We start from the raw sequence: 17,640 nt of genomic DNA, 5'->3' as shown, positions 1-17,640 counted from the left end.
CGTTAGTCGGTTATGTTTTGATCCAATTGAGCTGTTTTTTTAATTTTCAACATTTTTGAAGACTTTGGATTGTGTTTGATCAACAACAAAGAGCTGTTGATTGTTTGTCCCACGTTAGCTTTACTCTAATACGTCCCATCTGAATTTCCGGGAAAAGTTCTGGTTTTTATGAATCTTTATATCCAAAATAGATGTTTTAGAAGCAAATTTTGTCATTTCTGACTGCTTTTCTGCTTCAGGTCGAATCCTATTGTTAATTGTAATATTAACCTAACATCTATTAAATCTCCTGAATACAAGTGTTTGAACATCAGACTTTAACAAAAGTTTTGTAATTTTTTAGATTTTCACCATTTTCTTGAATTTTCCATCTCATTTTTTGTTTTCGATATTTCTGTTCTGATATTGTTCGCCTATTTTTGCATTACTCAGAATATGGCTCTTGTAAAGGATTTGTCTACCTAGAAGACAGAATGACTGAAGACAGACAAGTACTTGTTGCTCCTCTGCTGTGTCTTTTTCTTATTATGTTGATATTTGCTTTTATTTATGTATATCAAACTGAAAACAAAAGACCCATTTTTGCTAGCAAATTGATCGCGCTTTCGTAGGTTTTTTCGTTGGTTTGAGTGACTTCAAGTAATAATACAAAATAAGTACAGGTAACAATAGTATACACAGTTTTATACACAGAAAAATTTTCCATTTTTCTCATTTTTGCAATGCTGATTAATTATAACCTTGTTGATTTAGCGCGGTATGTAATTTTAAAAAGTTGCGCTAAATCAAGGTCCCATCTGCTTTGAATGAAGTACAAGTTGAATGGTGTTTAGGTTTTATCTGATGCTCTTTTGAGTTTGCTAGTGTTTTTAAACAGATATTGAGTTTTTTAATGTTTTTATTGTTCTGTTTTGTTGCTTGTCTTGTCTTGTAGTATTTGTAATGGCAGGTATCATTGGCTCTGCAGTGCGGAATTATATAATTCATTTAGTGCTTGGCTTTCTTTCGCTTTCTCATTTTTTAGACAATTAATGTGGATGAGGGGGGTCGGAACATTGTGCGAACTCACATTACCGAGCCTTCTTCTTAATATTGGTTAAGTTTCCAATCTTCTAAATTATCTGCTTAATTATCTTATCTGACTGACACTACAGGCCACATAAATTTTTTTTTTGACATTTAGAAAACGGCTGCCATTTTGTCTCAATGTTTTGTTCAATGTTTCTTGATCATTTACTGAATTTTTACGACAAATTAAATTTTCTGAGTCATTTTTGATCGTTTTTTGTATTGCGATTCAAGAATACCAACAATCATGGGCTTTTGGTTCAAGGTTTGGCAATTTTGGGTAAAACAAGTCCTCGGGCACTTATATTGTCCTGACTGTTGTACAGGAAAATGGAAGAGAAGAAAGCTGCCTTATATTGTTGTGCGTATCTTTTGACCCCCACTGTATTGGGCGGCAAGATACTCTATGCTCAACTCTTTTTTTGTTCCGTCAATTTTGGACGATTGATTCATTTGACGTAGAGCAACATAGTGGTATAATCAGAAGGCTCTTCCAGCTTAAAATATTATAATCGGAATATTCTTAAATTTTAGTCTATTTCGAGAGTTCATTATTTTGTTCACTTTTTCGGTACTTTTCTTCGCAGTTATGCTACTTTTTTGCTAAAATGTTTCCAAATCTTTTTATAAAATGGAACTAGTTCTTCTTTGTTTAGATAAAACAGACTTCTTGAATCAATCTATCGATCGTTTTTGAGAATATATTGGTTGATGTTTGAAAACTTAGCTTTTTTTCATGAAATCAGGCAAAATTTTGAGCCCATTTTTTAAAATAAGATTGCCAAAATTACGCGACTAAAAACCATCTTTTTATACTGTATCGATGGCCCTGTTGACTTCCAATTTGCACGAAAATATATAATTACAGGTTTTTAGTTTCTCATTTCTGCTACTGTAAATTTTAGTGAACACTATTGTAACGCTTATTCCAACAATCTGTCTTTATGTCAAAATTTAAATGAAAAATGTTAAAATTGTTTTATAAAAAAGATCTAATAATTTGCTATTTGAAGATTTTGTGCGTTAAAAAACTCAGTAGAAAAACACGCCAGTAGAAAAAGTTCAGACATTTAATTGATTCCAAGAAGTCTTTTGAGTTTTTAACCTGAAATTTAGCTCTGTTCTTTATTTGTTAACATTATAGAGTTGTTTGAAATTCAGCCTCGTTTCAATTTCAATCTGTATGATTTTTCTGTAAATGCAGTGGCTTATAATACTGTACTTCTGTCAAACGGATGGTTCGGAAACCTAAAAAATGTTCAATGAATTTACTTTTTTTGAGCTATCATTTTGTCAACTTCTGCTAAAAATGCTTTGAATATACATGAATGGGCGTAGTATAGTGAGAGTGGCATTTTAAAGTGGAATAACCTGTGCTTTTTCATTGGCTCATCATTAGCATCATTATCTTGCCGTCCATTTTCTACAGAAGTAACACTTTCTATGAAAACACAAATTTGATTGGACAAAAACTCAAGGCCTTTATTTTTTATAAATAATAGAGTTTGAATTTTATTCGCTTTGTGTTTTTAATTGCTCTCAAACGTAGTTTGTAGCAATTATATTAGTCCTGTTGGTCTTTCTTTAATTCGATTTTCGGTTGACCGATTTTTCGTCTGACCCATTTGACTCTTAGTCCTCAAAAACGGGATAAAGAGGTAGCGCCCAGAGGGCATTAAGGTCTCTTAGAGCCTTTCGACTCAATAGTCTCAAAGTATGCGGTTCACAAAAATTGTTTTGGAGACTTATACAAGTGGTGTTGCCTGTGGTTTTTAGAGGTTGACCCCCTCCCGATGCACCCCGCCCCGCTGCGCTCACCTTACATCCCTTCAATTAATCTAAACCCTAGCTAGCTACTGACGAAGCCAGCCGCTCGTGTGAGAGCAATTCGCTCCGACGTTAGTCGGTTATGTTTTGATCAATTGAGCTGTTTTTTTTAATTTTCAACATTTTTGAAGACTTTGGATTGTGTTCGATCAACAACAAAGAGCTGTTGATTGTTTGTCCCACGTTAGCTTTACTCTAATACGTCCCATCTGAATTTCTGGGAAATCTTCTGGTTTTTATGAATCTTTATATCCAAAATAGATGTTTTATAAGCAAATTTTGTCATTTCTGACTGCTTTTCTTTTTCAGGTCGAATTCTATCGTTAATTGTAATATTAACCTAACATCTATTAAATCTCCTGAATACAAGTGTTTGATTTTCATACTTTAACAAAAATTTTGTAATTTTGTAATTTTTTAGATTTTCACCATTTTCTTGAATTTTCCATCTCATTTTTTGTTTTCGATATTTCTGTCCTGATATTGTTCGCTTATTTTTGCATTACTCAGAATATGGCTCTTGTAAAGGATTTGTCTACTTAGAAGACAGAATGACTGAAGACAGACAAATACTTGTTGCTCCTCTGCTGTGTCTATTTCTTATTATGTTGATATTCGCTTTTATTTATGTATATCAAACTGAAAACAAAAGACCCATTTTTGCTAGCAAATTGATCGCGCTTTCGTAGGTTTTTTCGTTGGTTTGAGTGACTTCAAGTAATAATACAAATAAGTACAGGTAACAATAGTATACACAGTTTTATACACAGAAAAATTTTCCATTTTCTCATTTTTGCAATGCTGATTAATTTTAACCTTGTTGATTTAGCGCGGTATGTAATTTTAAAAAATCGCGGTATGTTTCGTTGTTTTGAGTATGTTCGTTGTATAATTAGTGAGGATGTCAGCCCCTCTCATAAATAGTCATGTGTCAAAAAGTTTAATAAATATTTTATCTAGAACGTGTCGGAAAGTCCATTTGTTCTGTTTGCAATAACGCTGGATAAAATATCAACGTCTTAGTAAAAAAAAGGCGGCTCCTTTTTGAAGAGATGTAATTGAGCTTACAAAAGGCGCCACAGTTTTGATGAACGTTTTGTTCACATACATTTCAACGTCGGATGATTCTGCGAAAAGCTGCCCTTGAAGAAAATGTGATTGCAAAGTTTATGATAAATTAAGAAAAGGAGAATGCATTTAACTATCTTAGTGCTGGATTAACTTTTCATATTAGACGGTGGGCGTATTTAAAATCTGTTTGCTCTGAAGCCATATCTTTGCAACTATTATTTGTGGCGAAATGCAAATTCATGCTCCCGAAAAGCTCTCAGACGTTCTATTCAAAACCATAATAGGTTTCAGATTTGTGTAACCTTGAAACCAATTAACTTGGCAGCAACTCATTTATTTGATTGTCTGTTTTGCAATAGTTATTTTATTTTTGTTATTCAGTTGTGCTAATTTGGAAGCTGAGCGCAATCTACAAGATGGTGCAAGATCCAAAGAATGTCCACTTTTACAACCAAAAAGGCATCGAGGTTGACGAGAATGGCCAGTCGCTTCTGCTCTCAAGACGACCCAAGTTCCGCTCTAAGCTGACGAGAGTTGCAGCACTGGCATATCCGGTTTGTGTTTTAGATCATTTCTAAATTGTCTCTCGCTTCACTGTTCTTTCGGTTTGGTCAAGTTAAACGCGAAATAAAGGAAAGTCGTCAAATTTTTTATTGTGCAGTGTAGGATGAGGAACTATAAGCTCAACTGTTTTTTGCTCAGTCAATTCTGGCTGATCGATATATGTGTGATGTAAAAAGACATGAGTATATCATTAAAAAGCCCATCGAGTGTAGAATTGTTTAAAGTAAAAAAATCAAATTAAGTCTTTTTGAGCAGTTATCCAGTTTCAAAGCTTTCGTGGACATTCGGCATTTGACAATAATTTTCTTTACACTAATTTTCGACAATTTTTACAATTTTCGACAAATTTAATATTAGCAAAATTATATCAAAATTAGCGACAATTTCGTGTTGCTAATAACCGGACGACAAATAGCGAAGCTAATTGGTTCATTGTTGTTTTGGTTTAAGCATTTCAATTATAATAGGGGAGCATCTTTCTAATTGCTTTCGAACGAAGTTTGAAGCATTTTTTGTAAACTTGTCTGTCTTTTTATTTTAGCATTTGTGCTTGACCATTTTTGCACTTTTCTTTAAGAACCTTAATCGATTTCAGGTGAATTTTTCAGAGTTGAATTCTCTTATGGGAGATCTAATTTGATTTGGAAATATGAGAGATTCGGAGCGAAAGAGAATCAAAGCTGCTATAGCTTAGTGGCTACGATGCCAGACTGACAGCTGGGAGATCGTGGGTTAAGCCATCTAGCGTCCTTTTTTGTACCCAGAAATATTTTTTTGCTACTTTTACTCTAAATCAAATTGTTCCCCGCCTGTCGGTTGAGAGCAATTCATCCGACGTTAGTCGGTTTATTATAGCTGCGAAGCTGTAAGCTGAGCGAAGCTATATTGCGGTGCTCTTGGTTTTTTACAATTCAAAGAATTTGAATTGTATTGGGGCGCTGTCTTTTTAGATCTGTTCACACATTTTCATGATTTTTGAAGTCAAATTGGAGTAGTGATTTTGGTCACGCCGAAACAGGAAATGGAGGCGAAAAAGCGAGTGGTTTTGCGGCGTGAATTTTTTTCGCTCTAATTTTAAAGTAGAGTGAGGAAACGGTGTTTGAACAAAAGTTCGGTTTCTCGGTAGTGGTTTTTTGTTCACATGCGGCAATTTCACTCTGATTTTTACTGTTGTTTCGATTTTTTGGATCAGATTTTTTTCTAAATGGTTTTCACTCATAGTTCAGTCCATTCTAGGTCTGGTTTTTCTGTTAAGTCAATGAAAATTCTTTGAATTGTACGTCAGGACTTGTCCTGCTATGTTTTTTTTGTTTCGTCGTCTGACGCCCTTTTTTCGTTTTACATTTGTTCACACAGCAAAGCTTAAAAAGTCAAATTTTCTGAATGACTTCTTCCTCTCACTAACGGCATTTGCGCGCGTGACGTCATTTCTCATTCGCTTTAGCTAAAGATTTTAGGTTATTTGCGTGATTAGATTTTGATCATACGTGACTTACCTCACTCAATAAAAGGACTTTTGCACTTTAAAACTTAAGTTTAATTTGAATTTGTTTAAGGTCAAAGGAACTCCTATGTGCAGGCAGTAAAGGTCCCTAATAAGAGGCTTCTGCGGAATGAATATTAACAAGCTTTATTAATTTATCGCTGAATGTTTTTTACCTAGTTTTTTTGAGCGGCGTCGATTTTTCAATTTAGATCTGTATTTGTTTCTATCTCTATTATATGGCACGCAGGTCTATTCTTTCGCAGCTATTCCGGCAATCTGCCGGACTAGCGGGCTATGTTTTTTAATTGCTCTCAAACGAAGTTTGTAGCAATTATAATAGTCCTGTCGGTCTTTTTATGCGATTTTTCGCGTGAATGATTTTTCGTCTGTGACCCTTTGGACTTTTCGTCCTCAAAAACGGAACATACAGATAGCGCTCCCACCCACCCCCACAAATTGAGTAATTGGAGAGCAAAAAATTCTTACAAACTGCTTATAAAGTAGAGGAGAAATTTTCATTTGAATTATTAATTTTTGGAGATAATTTTTTAAATAATAATAATCGTGCGGCAGTTGGGCAAGTTTTTAAGTCTGATGCATATGTTCGAACGGTGCCTAGATGCAACTGTTTAATTTGTTGAATGAACAGCGAATGATTTTGACCTTCACTGTGTTTTCATAGTAATTTTTTTAACCGTAAAGTTTTAACCGTATGTTTTAATTTTTATTGCCTGGTTGCTATATTTCAATACAGAAGATTCCATTAACAGTTTAAGGGCACGAGGGAACATGTATAATGTTAGCTTGAACAGTTTTTTTACGATTTTAACATTGGTCTGGAAGATTGTCGGTCATTTTTTGTGTTATGTCTGTATTTTTCTTTTTGAAGTGTGATAACCAAAGTCGATTGGTGAGAGGTTGGTTGGGTTGATTTCTTAAAGGGGCATAAGTGAACTTTTATCGCCTGTTGGGCTTTCTACTGCGGCTTAAGTGAGTTAATGTAATGTTTTGAGTCATAACTTTTTGGTTTTTGTGGCGTTGACACCGTGTATCTCTGTTCTGCCTGTTTCTAGTTTGTGCTGTTCGTTTTTAGTTTTGTGGTGTTATCACTAAGCCTCCTTAATGAAAGGGCAATTGGACCTGCTAACGAGTCACTAATGGACTCTTATATTGTATAAGGTCTATAGTTTCTGCTTTTTATGACTTTGTTATCATTTGTCTTCCAAAATATTGTTTTTGGATTTTGCCTTTTTTTAATATCAGTCTCATTAATGAAAGCTTAGTGGCTTAGAAGTTTAACTTTATAGTTGAAATTCCTGGCTACGACGCATTTTAAATTTAAAATATTTCGTGATTTTTAAAATCTTGCTTTGATTTGTTGGTATTTACTTTCGAAGAATGGAAAATGGAGTTATCCTTGGTTTATCGAATACATTGCTCATTATATGGGGCCTGGTCGTGATGTGGGGATCACTATCGCGCTCATTCTTATTAGGTTTTGTTCTGCAGCTTATGTGAATGTTCATTTTAATAAAGCGGAATGTCTAAGAGGAGATAGTTTATTTGATAAAGGCGCTCTTGGCAAGAGGTTGTTGAAAATTAAAAATGGTCATTTTTGCTCTGTTTTTACGCCTACTGCTTTTCATTTCAGGAATGGAAGTTGTTGACTCTGGGAACTGTGTGTCTGTTAGCTGCGAGTAGTTCTTCTCTCTTATTGCCTTATTTCTTCGGAGAAATCATTGACGATGCTCTCAACCCTCACAATGGTATGTATGGTGCCCTACATGAACGACGCGGTCTTAGAACGTTCACAAATGGAGAATTAAGTTTCGAAATTTTATGGTCCGCGAACCCCTCATTAGCAACATGCTGTCGTGTAAGAGCCATGGAACGAAGTTAGCAATTATCGTAAACGTTTGTGTCCGTTCGCTTAACCATTTCTTCTGGAATATTTTGTAGCTCGCGTTAGTTATTTGACTTTTTGGTAAAAAGGAAAATGGTAAAGCGTGTCTGAACAGCTTTCTTACAGCGTTACTAAGCTCAAAGTACTTTTGTAAAATTTCTATTAAGGTCAATAAAGGATTACTATGCAATGAATAATGTTTTTAATGAAGTGTGGCGACCAAAACTAATTGGAGTTGTTGGAAAAATTTATACGTTGCGTCAACTCCATTATCAATAGCCGCCCTCATCTTCTCAGCCGGCTATTATAGCGCTCCTATTTTTAATTGCCGCCCTCATCTCAGCCGGCTATTATAGCGCTCGTATTTTTTATAGCTGCGAAGCTGCAAGCTGAGCGAAGCTATGTTGCGGTGCTCTTGGTTTTTTACAATTCAAAGAATTTGAATTGTATTGGGGCGCTGTCTTTTTTTTTTAGATCTGTTCACACATTTTCATGATTTTTGAAGTCAAATTGGAGTGGTGATTTTGGTCACGCCGAAACAGGAAATGGAGCGAAAAAGCGAGTGGTTTTGCGGCGTGAATTTTTTTCGCTCTAATTTTAAAGTAGAGTGAGAAAACGGTGTTTGAACAAAAATTCGGTTTCTCGGTAGTGGTTTTTTGTTCACATGCGGCAATTTCACTCTGATTTTTACGGTTTTTTTCGATTTTTTTGATCGGATTTTTTAAATAGTTTTCCAAATCCATTCACAGCTCATTCTGGACCTCGTTTTTTTTGTTAGAATCAAAATTACATATCTCACTAGTGGTTTTTGTTCTCACTAGCAGCATTTTGACATTGATTTTCTGTTTTTTTTTGTTTTTTTTATTCTGATTTTTTTAGAAATGGTTTTCCCAATTCACTCATTGTCCGTTCTAGGTCTAGTTGTTTGTTAAGTCAATGAAAATTCTTTGAATTGTACGTCAGGACTTGTCCTGCTATGTTTTTTTACTTCGTCGAATAAAAAAAATGTTTCGCTTTACCTCATTTTGCCGCTTTTCAACATTTTGCGTGATATCTTTTTGACTTCTCTAGGCTAGTTTCTCTCTTCTCTCATTCTGCTAAAAGTGATTTTGAACATCAGTTGCTCAGGAAAGCAATTCAAAATGAAGAGTCAGTATAAAAATTGAAGTCGAAACGGGATAAACCCATAAAGCCCAATTTTAGATGCCCGCTATTTGAACGTCGTTCCTATAACTCTTAGTTACCATCTCTAATGCTTATTGGTATTGATAGTAGCCCCTGTAGCCTCTCTCTAAGAAACGGAAGTACGTTATGTTCAACTACGAAATGCCATCAAAATAAATCGGACTTAAAAAATGTTTTTGTACAAAAATCTTTTTTTTTTCAATATCTATTCTTTCAATCCTAATCATGCTTATTGGAATCAACGACGGCTATTTTTCGGCAATCGGCCGGGTATGTTTTACATCTGCATCTCTTTCTGTCTTTACTCTACCTCAATGGAGTTCATCGCTATTTTCGCTATCTGCCGTCTGTTATCAATGGATAGCACGTTTTTTGAAGCAAAAAAGGGTAGGTGTACTCGTCTAGAAGGAAAGAGCGGAAAACTAACAATTTTAAAGAACTGCCTACCGCCGATTAGTTAAATTCATTTTTGATAAGAGGGCCAGCTAGCCGCTCTAGCAAGCAATTCGATTCATTTGGAGCACCTTATTATCCGACATACTTTTCTTTCCCCAAAAAATTTAGTCACTTGACTTTTTTAAGTTTTCTTGATGGTAATATCTGATGTACTGGCTGTTGAATTGTTATAGTTTTGGGGTTTAAAGCTTCCATGAATTTAATTGCAAAGAAACTCATGTCTGTAATGAAGGTTCTCTAATCAGGCTTTTGTAGTGAATCTTAACAATCCATTTTTAACTTATCGCTGAATGTTTTTTGCATAGGTTTTAAGCGGGGTCGATAGCTAATTCATCTCATATCTGTATCTGTTTCTATCTGTAATGCACGGCACGTAAGTCTTTTTCGCAGCTATTCCCGTAGTATGCTGGCTATGTTTTACTGAAATACTCTCGGTGTTTTCATTTGTTTTAATAATTATTGTCTTTGTCTACTTTTTAATTGCTCTTGAACGAAGTTCCTAGCAATTATTGTAAACTTTTGTGTCTTTTTTATGCAAATTTTTCGCCTGACAATTTTGCGCTTTTCTTCTAGAACATTCTTTGACTTCTCAAGTGACTTTTTCACGCTTCCTTTCATCATTTTTGAGTGATCTCTATTGCTCCGAAGTTGCTAATATAAAATCGGTTGCAGCATAGCAACATGGAGTGACTCGTAACGCAGTGGTTAGTGAGGGTGGCCATTGATCGAGAGGGCAGTGGTTCGAATCTCGGTGGGATCAAAATATTTTTGCACCCATAAAGAAAAATTTTTCCAGACTAAAGACCATGAATTAAATTGCCTCGCCTTTCGTTCAAGAGCAATTCTTCCGACATTTGTCGGTTTATGTTTTGTTAACTTGTCTGCATGACGTTTAAACTGATTTTGCCCACTTAACAAGGATTGTTCATTATCGTTTCCGAATCAAAGCTTAACATAAGAATTTTGTGAATTTTATAAACTTTGGTATGAATGTGTGTCACGCCCGTATTTCATGCCTCATAGTTACGTGATGTTTTCCTTTATTTATATTTATTTATTTATTTATTTATTTATTCATATAAATTGCGCTCAATTAGTTCACATTCAAACAATCCTCAAGGCGCTATTTCGTATTTCCATATATGACTGAAACCTCCAATTTGTTTACGTTTGTTAAAAACAACCGCAGATTGACAGATTATTGATAAACATAATACGTACCCAAAAACCTCAATATTTATCTTAGCTCGGTGGAGACGAATTCGCATAATTGGTAAATAGAGTGAAGAGAAGATATGTGCCTGGTAAAATAATTATGGTGATGAAGTAGGTGCTAATAAGGAAATTATATATGTACTACACCAACATCAAGAAAAGTACAAAAGCCGGAAACTGCCCAACTTCGAGATCAATAAACATTTACGAAGGACCAACACAGCTCGAGGTACAATACTGTAGAATCGACAATCATCAGAACACCCGAAAACCAGCCTGACAGCCAGTTGAAAGTTTTTCTTGAAACTCCGATAATATCTTGTGAAACTACTTATTCTTTCTCTAGAAATTTTGGATAAAATAAAGATTGAACTGGATCCAATTCCTAAGTTAAAATAGACTCTGACAAAGCTTAACTATGGCAGTGAAAAGCCATTAAAACACAAGGAAACTATTGGATATATCACGCTTCGAACCGCTCAAATAAAGGCTATTACTAGCTAATTGAATTGAAATTATATCCGCTAAAATCGCACTAAGAAACAAGCATAATAAGTCCGTGTGAAATGCCGATATTTCTAGTTAAATACTCTGAATATTAGCACCAAAACATCCAGATAATAACTTTAAAAGTTAGTGCCTAACAATGCGAAAAATCAAAAACTAAAATAGGAAAATGCTTCAGTTGTCACATCTGTTGCGGTTTCTCCTTCCTAATTAGTTTTTAATCCTGTGTTTGCATCTGTGTATTTACATAACAACCTGTGACGTCACCGCTCACGTAAAATCGGAATTTTGATTGTTGATTCATGCAGTTTAGACTGAGTTGTTTACGTGACATTTTCACCTTATTGGAACGAGTTCTTCGTATTCATTCCCGTGAATAATTTTCTGGCGATACATGACTTGCCTGCCTCACTTTCAAAAGTGACTTTTCTCTCTTTCAAAATACTTTTTGCTTTCTTCAATTGAAAGAGATGTGGTCAACTCGGATATCTTACTCTAATTGGAGGTCAGCTAGTAGAGACGACACAAATTGTACAAAATCTAATTGAAAATATGACATCTCCGCGATCTTAAGTACAACCGAAAGTTTTCTGCTCTGCTCTCTGATTTTTGTCCATGGCATTTTGAGACTGCGTGTGTACAAAGCTATCGCAGTTATTTTCTGCAAATGTGCGAACTATGTTTTTGAAGTTTGTGCAATGTGTTACAGATAACCTGAACAAGAGTATTATGATTCTGACCATAATTGCAATAACTGGATCCCTTTTTGCTCTCGTCAGAGGCTGGGCCTTCAACTTAGCTGGCTACAATCTCGTGAGCAGAATGCGTCAGGACCTCTTCGAAGCAATAATAAGGCAGGACATTGGATTCTTCGACAGTTCTAGGTGAGCGTGGAGATATTTTTTATTTGATCAAAACTTCTCGAAATATTTTCTGATCCTTCCCAATTAAATTTAGTTATTAATTGCTCTCGAACGAAGTTTGAAGCAATTATTGTAAACGTGTTGGTCTTTTTTATGCAAAATTTTTGATTGACCGTTTTGACTTTTCGAGTGACTTTTACGCCCTTGACTTTTTCGTTTTGCGTGATTTAAATTTCGCTCTCATTTACAAATGTCAGCTGCTGAACTCAAGTGGCGGCAGTTCGCTACTAAAAGTCATATTTGAAGTGCGCCGAAATTGAAGGTTTTTTTTACTTTACGTTTCCTTAGTGGTATATAATAACCTCCAGTGACGTCATTTGAAGCCTTCTTAGTGATTTTAGTTACTGAAGCAGGCTGCAATAGATCCGAGCTCCCCCTTGTTGGAGAGCAGTTCTTCCGACCTTAGGCGGTTATGTTGTATAGTTGGCGTTTTGTCCCATTTTTTGTGCTTTTTGATATTACAAATCATCGTAGCTTGCAAGCTTTTTTATAGCTGCGAAACTGTAAGTTAAGGGTAGCTAGCTATATTGTGGTGTTCCTGATTTTTACGACTCGAAAAGGAGTGAGGGTGTTTTTAACCCAAAGTGATACGTATTTGTCCTGGCGGCATTTTGAACTAATCGTGAAAGTGCGTATAATTGCCGTGTGAACTAATTGTTGATGAGTGATAGAATTTTTCTGTTGATTTACTCCGTTGAAAGAATTAAATAGTTCCTTTCGACTTTGAATAATTTTTTCGACAGCAAAATGCATAGAGCTAGCCGTTTTTAGTTTTTTTTTCTCACTCAATTGGCTATTTTTACGATTTTAGTTTGGATATTCTTATAGAAATAATCTTATCGTATCTGCAGTGATGTCTAGGCCCCCCAGTTGATGAAAGTTTCCGAAATCCAAAAACGAATAATGAAAAATAGGCTAATAATTATCATTTTTTTTTAATTTTTACATTTTCCAATAAATTCTTTAGTTTTGCAGCTTTGAGTGTACTTACATGTCAAGTGGTTATGGTAACGGATTTTAATTAACGCATGCGTTCCGTTAGTTTCTTTTTGACGTGATGTATTTTCTTTTCTTTTCAAAATAAACTATACTTACGAAATCGTGCGGCTGTTTTTGTCCAATTTTCATTTTTTTCTGTATTTGGATTTTTGTCTATAGTTGTAATAAACATTTGTGCGCATCTGTAGGGATGTTCATTTTGTGTTATCGATAGTTGAATTAATTTTTAAGATTGGTTTCTTTAAATTGAACAAAAGTTTGTTTTTAAAAAGTAATTTTTAAAAATTTAATTTTCCAGCGTTCTTTTTAGACCAGAAGATGTGTCAATGAACTTGATCGTTTGGCAAGGCTAACAAACGTACTTCAATTGATTTTTTTTAAATTTTCAGAATTATGAAGTAAACATTTTCATAACTTTTGCTGGTTTTTGTTCGATTCTTCCTGTGCATTCGATTCTTGCTTCTGGCACCTATTCGAGCGTATTTTATGATAATTTCCAGAAAAAAATTCTAGTTACTGTTGCCTTTATGCATTATTTTAAGATTTCTTCCTTTTTCCGTTTCATTGTAAATATGTTGTTTACTGATGTGGATTTCATTAAGTATGATGCTGTGCTTTAAATGTAATAGACTCATTATTAAGAAATGAATGGTATTTCTTTCAGAAGTCTTTCGAAACAGGAAGTGGAGCGAAAAAGCGAGTGGTTTTGCGACGTGCATTTTTTTGCTCTAATTTTGAAGTTGAGTGAGAGAACGGTCCTAAACAAAAATTCGCTTTCTCGCTTGTGGTTTTTTGTTTTGTTCACATGCGGCACTTTCACTTTGATTTTAACTATTTTTTGATTTTTTGGATCAAAGTTTTTTCTAAATGGTTTTTCCAATCCATTAATTTTTCATTCTAGGTCTAGTTTTTTTTTTGTTTGAACCAAATATATATTTCTCACTAGTGGTTTGTTGTTCACATACGGCATTTTGTGTATAATTTATTGCCGAATGTTTTTTACATAGCTTTTTGAGCGGCGTCGATACCTTCTGTATTATACGGCACGCAAGTCTATTCTTCGCAGCTATTCTGGCAATCTGCCAGCTATGTTCCTGGTATTTCTAAATTATGCGTGGATTTGTCATCTCTGCTATGAGACTGATTTATAATTGATGCTTTTGAAATACTGTGAAGCCAAAAACGATATATGTATATAGTTTTTGGCTTCACATTAAAGTTTAAGGACCAAGACTGCTAATAAAGAATGATAACAATTTTAATAGCAATATGATATATTAGCAGTCTTGGTCCTTAAACTTTCTTTTTCATTCGTTTTCCTGAAATTGCTTACGTTTTGCAAGATACTTTGCCATTTGTCTTTCGGGACACATAGTAATTTAGGGGGATCTGGATTTCGAGACCGGCTATCAGGATGATCTTTTGAACTTTAAACTTCTGCAACTTTTTGTCCATCTTAAAATTTTTGCCTATTCAGCTTTGCTAGTGGTTGTGTTTGTAATAATACACTGACTTGATATTTCAGACATTTTCTCCGTGTAATCTCGTGAAATGTTTTATTTTGCAATGGTTTAGTTTAGTTTGTCGTTTTGAGATTTTCGGACCATGTAATTCATTTCTTTTGAATTTTTTTCAATGTAAAATTTTTACTCCTTAGAAAATTTAAATTTGAAGTTTTCATATATCTCAGTTACGAATGGCCAGGCATAGGGCGTTTCTTGGAAGCCAAAAAAGTGTTGCTTTGGCTTCGATGAATGATAGACTTTGAGCTCATTTTTTCTCATTTTTGTTTTCTGCGTGCGTGGTGTTTAATTGCTCTCAAAGTTCGTAGCAATTATATTAGTCCTGTCGGTTTTTTTTGATGCGATTTTTCGATTGACCAATTTTTGGTTTCACCTATTTCACTTTTCGTCCTTAAAAGCGGGATAAACAGGTAGCGCCCAGTGGGCATGGAGTGCTCTTGGAGGCTTTCGGCTCTGTTTCACCTCAGACTGTTTTGGAGACTTATAACTCATGGTGTTAAGGGCGGTTCTTAAGAGGTTGAAGGCCCCTCCAATGTTGATCCCCCTCACTATTGCCCCACCCCACTGTTGCCCCACTTTCTCAGCATCTAAGTAGTGCCAAACTTATCTGCCCTAATTCTTGAGTTTTTCTTGAGTTTTTAATTTTGAATATCAATTTTGAAAAAGCTCTTTTAGGTCTTTTTCCTTATGGAACGCATATGTCATAAAATTGACAGTCCGAATCTAACCCAAAAAAGTCTAGTGGTCTATTAAAGGACTGGTGGTTGATCTGTCTATCTGTTTAATTGCTCTCAAACAAAGTTTGTAGCAATTATATTAGTCCTGTCGGACTTTTTTTGCGATTTTTCGCTTGACCAATTTTTCGTCTGACGCTTTTGACTTTTCGTCCTCAAAAACGGAATAAACACGTAGCGCCCAGCGGGCACTAAGTGCTCTTAGAGCCTTCCAGCTCTATTTCAGCTTAAACTGTTTTGGAGACTTATACTTATGGTGTGAAGGGCGGTTCTTAGAGGTTGAAGCCCACACCACTGTGGACCCCCCATTTTTGCACCCAACCAAAACGCTGTTACCGCACCCCCTCCCACTGGTGCCCCCCATCAGCACCTCCACCCCTCCCCCCGTTTTGTAGCTACTGACGAACAACGCTCGCTAAAAGCACGCAAATTTATTCTATTTTGCAATTTTCAAGCTTTTTAAAAAATGTTTGACATTTTTTGATTTTCATCAGACCTATGTGTCAAGGAACCTCCTCTAGGTTTCTATAATAGCTTACTGCATGGTTTCTAGTGGTAATGGGATGGTTTCATTTCAACATCACAATTTTTAGCATTTTTTGACAAGTAGTGCTTTTTTCAATTTTTTATTTTTCCTTATTCAAGTCGTTCCAGATCCAGGGGCCAGAAAACATCCTAAGGGGTTGGATAATAAGTTACTGACAATTTTTTTGGCCATGGAATAGTTTTTCATTTTTTAATGTCACAAAACTTGCTTTTTTCAAGTTTTTAAATTTTGTGTTGTATAGGTTTTTTTCAGCCTCAAGAGCCAATAAACCTTCCCTAGGGTTTAAAATTAGGTTACTGTATAATTTCTAGATGTAATGGAATGTCTTGCAAGGTTTAACTTAACGAATTTTAGCATTTTTTGACAATTGCTTTTCAATTTTTTTACATGGTCATTATTCAGGTTTTTTAAGACTCAAGGGTCAGAAAACCTCCGTTAGGCACCAGGGGCCCTGGGACCTCCCCCAAGATTTGATAATAAGCTGCTGCATATTTCCTAGAGTTAATGGGATGGTGATCAATATTTCGATGACGCCAGTTTTAGTTATTTTTGGATAAAATTTAATTTAAATTTTTGTCATAATCCAAGTGTGTGGATCTCTGAGCCAGTAACACTAATTCAGGCTTAAAACACGTATACTGAACAGTCTCTTGAGACAATGAAATGGTTCTTAAGATATGAATATCTTGAATATAAGCAAGATTTTTTTAAAATATGCAATTGTTTTGAAAATTTATAAATATTTTTGTCCTTTTCTGGGTTTAATGACCATTGCTGGCCAACGAAACTTTTAAGTCTCGGAGATGGGTTACTTGGCAGAACTTTTGAGACAAAAAATGGTTTTGAACTTTTTTACTGTGAAGTTGAAAACCCTTTTCCTCTCTGTGTGTTGGCTTGGGTTTCCTTCCTTCTCGTTCACGTTTTATCTCTCTCTCTGTCTCTCTTTGTTGATGCCGAACTTCAGCTGCTGATATGTGGCGTAATGTCATCCTCTCTGATCCTCAATAACAATGAGTTATAGTAGAAAAGTTTTAATCATAAATGACTTCAAAGGCACTTTTTAGGAAATCATTGTTAATTGCTCTTAAAAGCAATTTCTAGCAAATATATTAATCCTGTTTGTCTCTTATGGAATTTTTCGCTTGCCCGATTCTTGGTCTGACCCATTTGTTTTCGTCTTCAGAATCTGGATTAAGAGGTAGCGCTCAGTTTGCATTAAGTTATGTCAGAGCCGTTCAGCCCACTAGTCTTCAAGTATGCGATTAGCAGAAACTGTTTTTGGAGACTTATACTTATGGTGTGAAGGGGGGTTCTTAGAAATTGATCCCACACCCCACCCACCCACCGCCCCCACATGAGTCCCCCAGTCCACTTTTGCATCCCCGCTACGGTGCGCCTCCGCTGCGCTCACCTTACGCCCCTTCATTTAATTTAAAGCTAGCCTAACAACCGTGGCTAGCTACTGACGACGCCAACAGCTCGCCGGTCGTTTGAGAGCAAATCGCCCGACGTTAGTGAATGTTTTAATAGTTTGTTTGGATGGCCTGGCTCTCCGAGTCGATTTGAGATTCTTTCTGTCATTTATTTGCTTCGTCGTCTGACGCGTGTTTTACAATCCAAAGAATTTGAACT

The 17,640-nt window shown here is 35.4% G+C and overlaps 1 protein-coding gene across 1 annotated transcript in view; it reads left to right on the top strand.

Moving 5' to 3' along the window:
* The window catches only part of LOC142341816 (uncharacterized), a 127,961-nt gene that overhangs the window by 15,132 nt on the left and 95,189 nt on the right, over positions 1–17,640 (top strand). Inside the window, exons 4-6 of the mRNA XM_075393059.1 lie at positions 4,348–4,520; positions 7,668–7,782; positions 11,992–12,166. Of these exons, the coding sequence (XP_075249174.1) occupies positions 4,348–4,520; positions 7,668–7,782; positions 11,992–12,166 (463 nt within the window). The remainder of the gene's footprint in view (positions 1–4,347; positions 4,521–7,667; positions 7,783–11,991; positions 12,167–17,640) is intronic.

The sequence above is a fragment of the Convolutriloba macropyga genome, chromosome 6 (genome assembly GCF_964194025.1).
Source record: "Convolutriloba macropyga chromosome 6, txConMacr16.3, whole genome shotgun sequence".
Lineage (NCBI taxonomy): Eukaryota > Metazoa > Xenacoelomorpha > Acoela > Convolutidae > Convolutriloba > Convolutriloba macropyga.
This window is presented reverse-complemented; position numbering and strand designations above follow the sequence as displayed.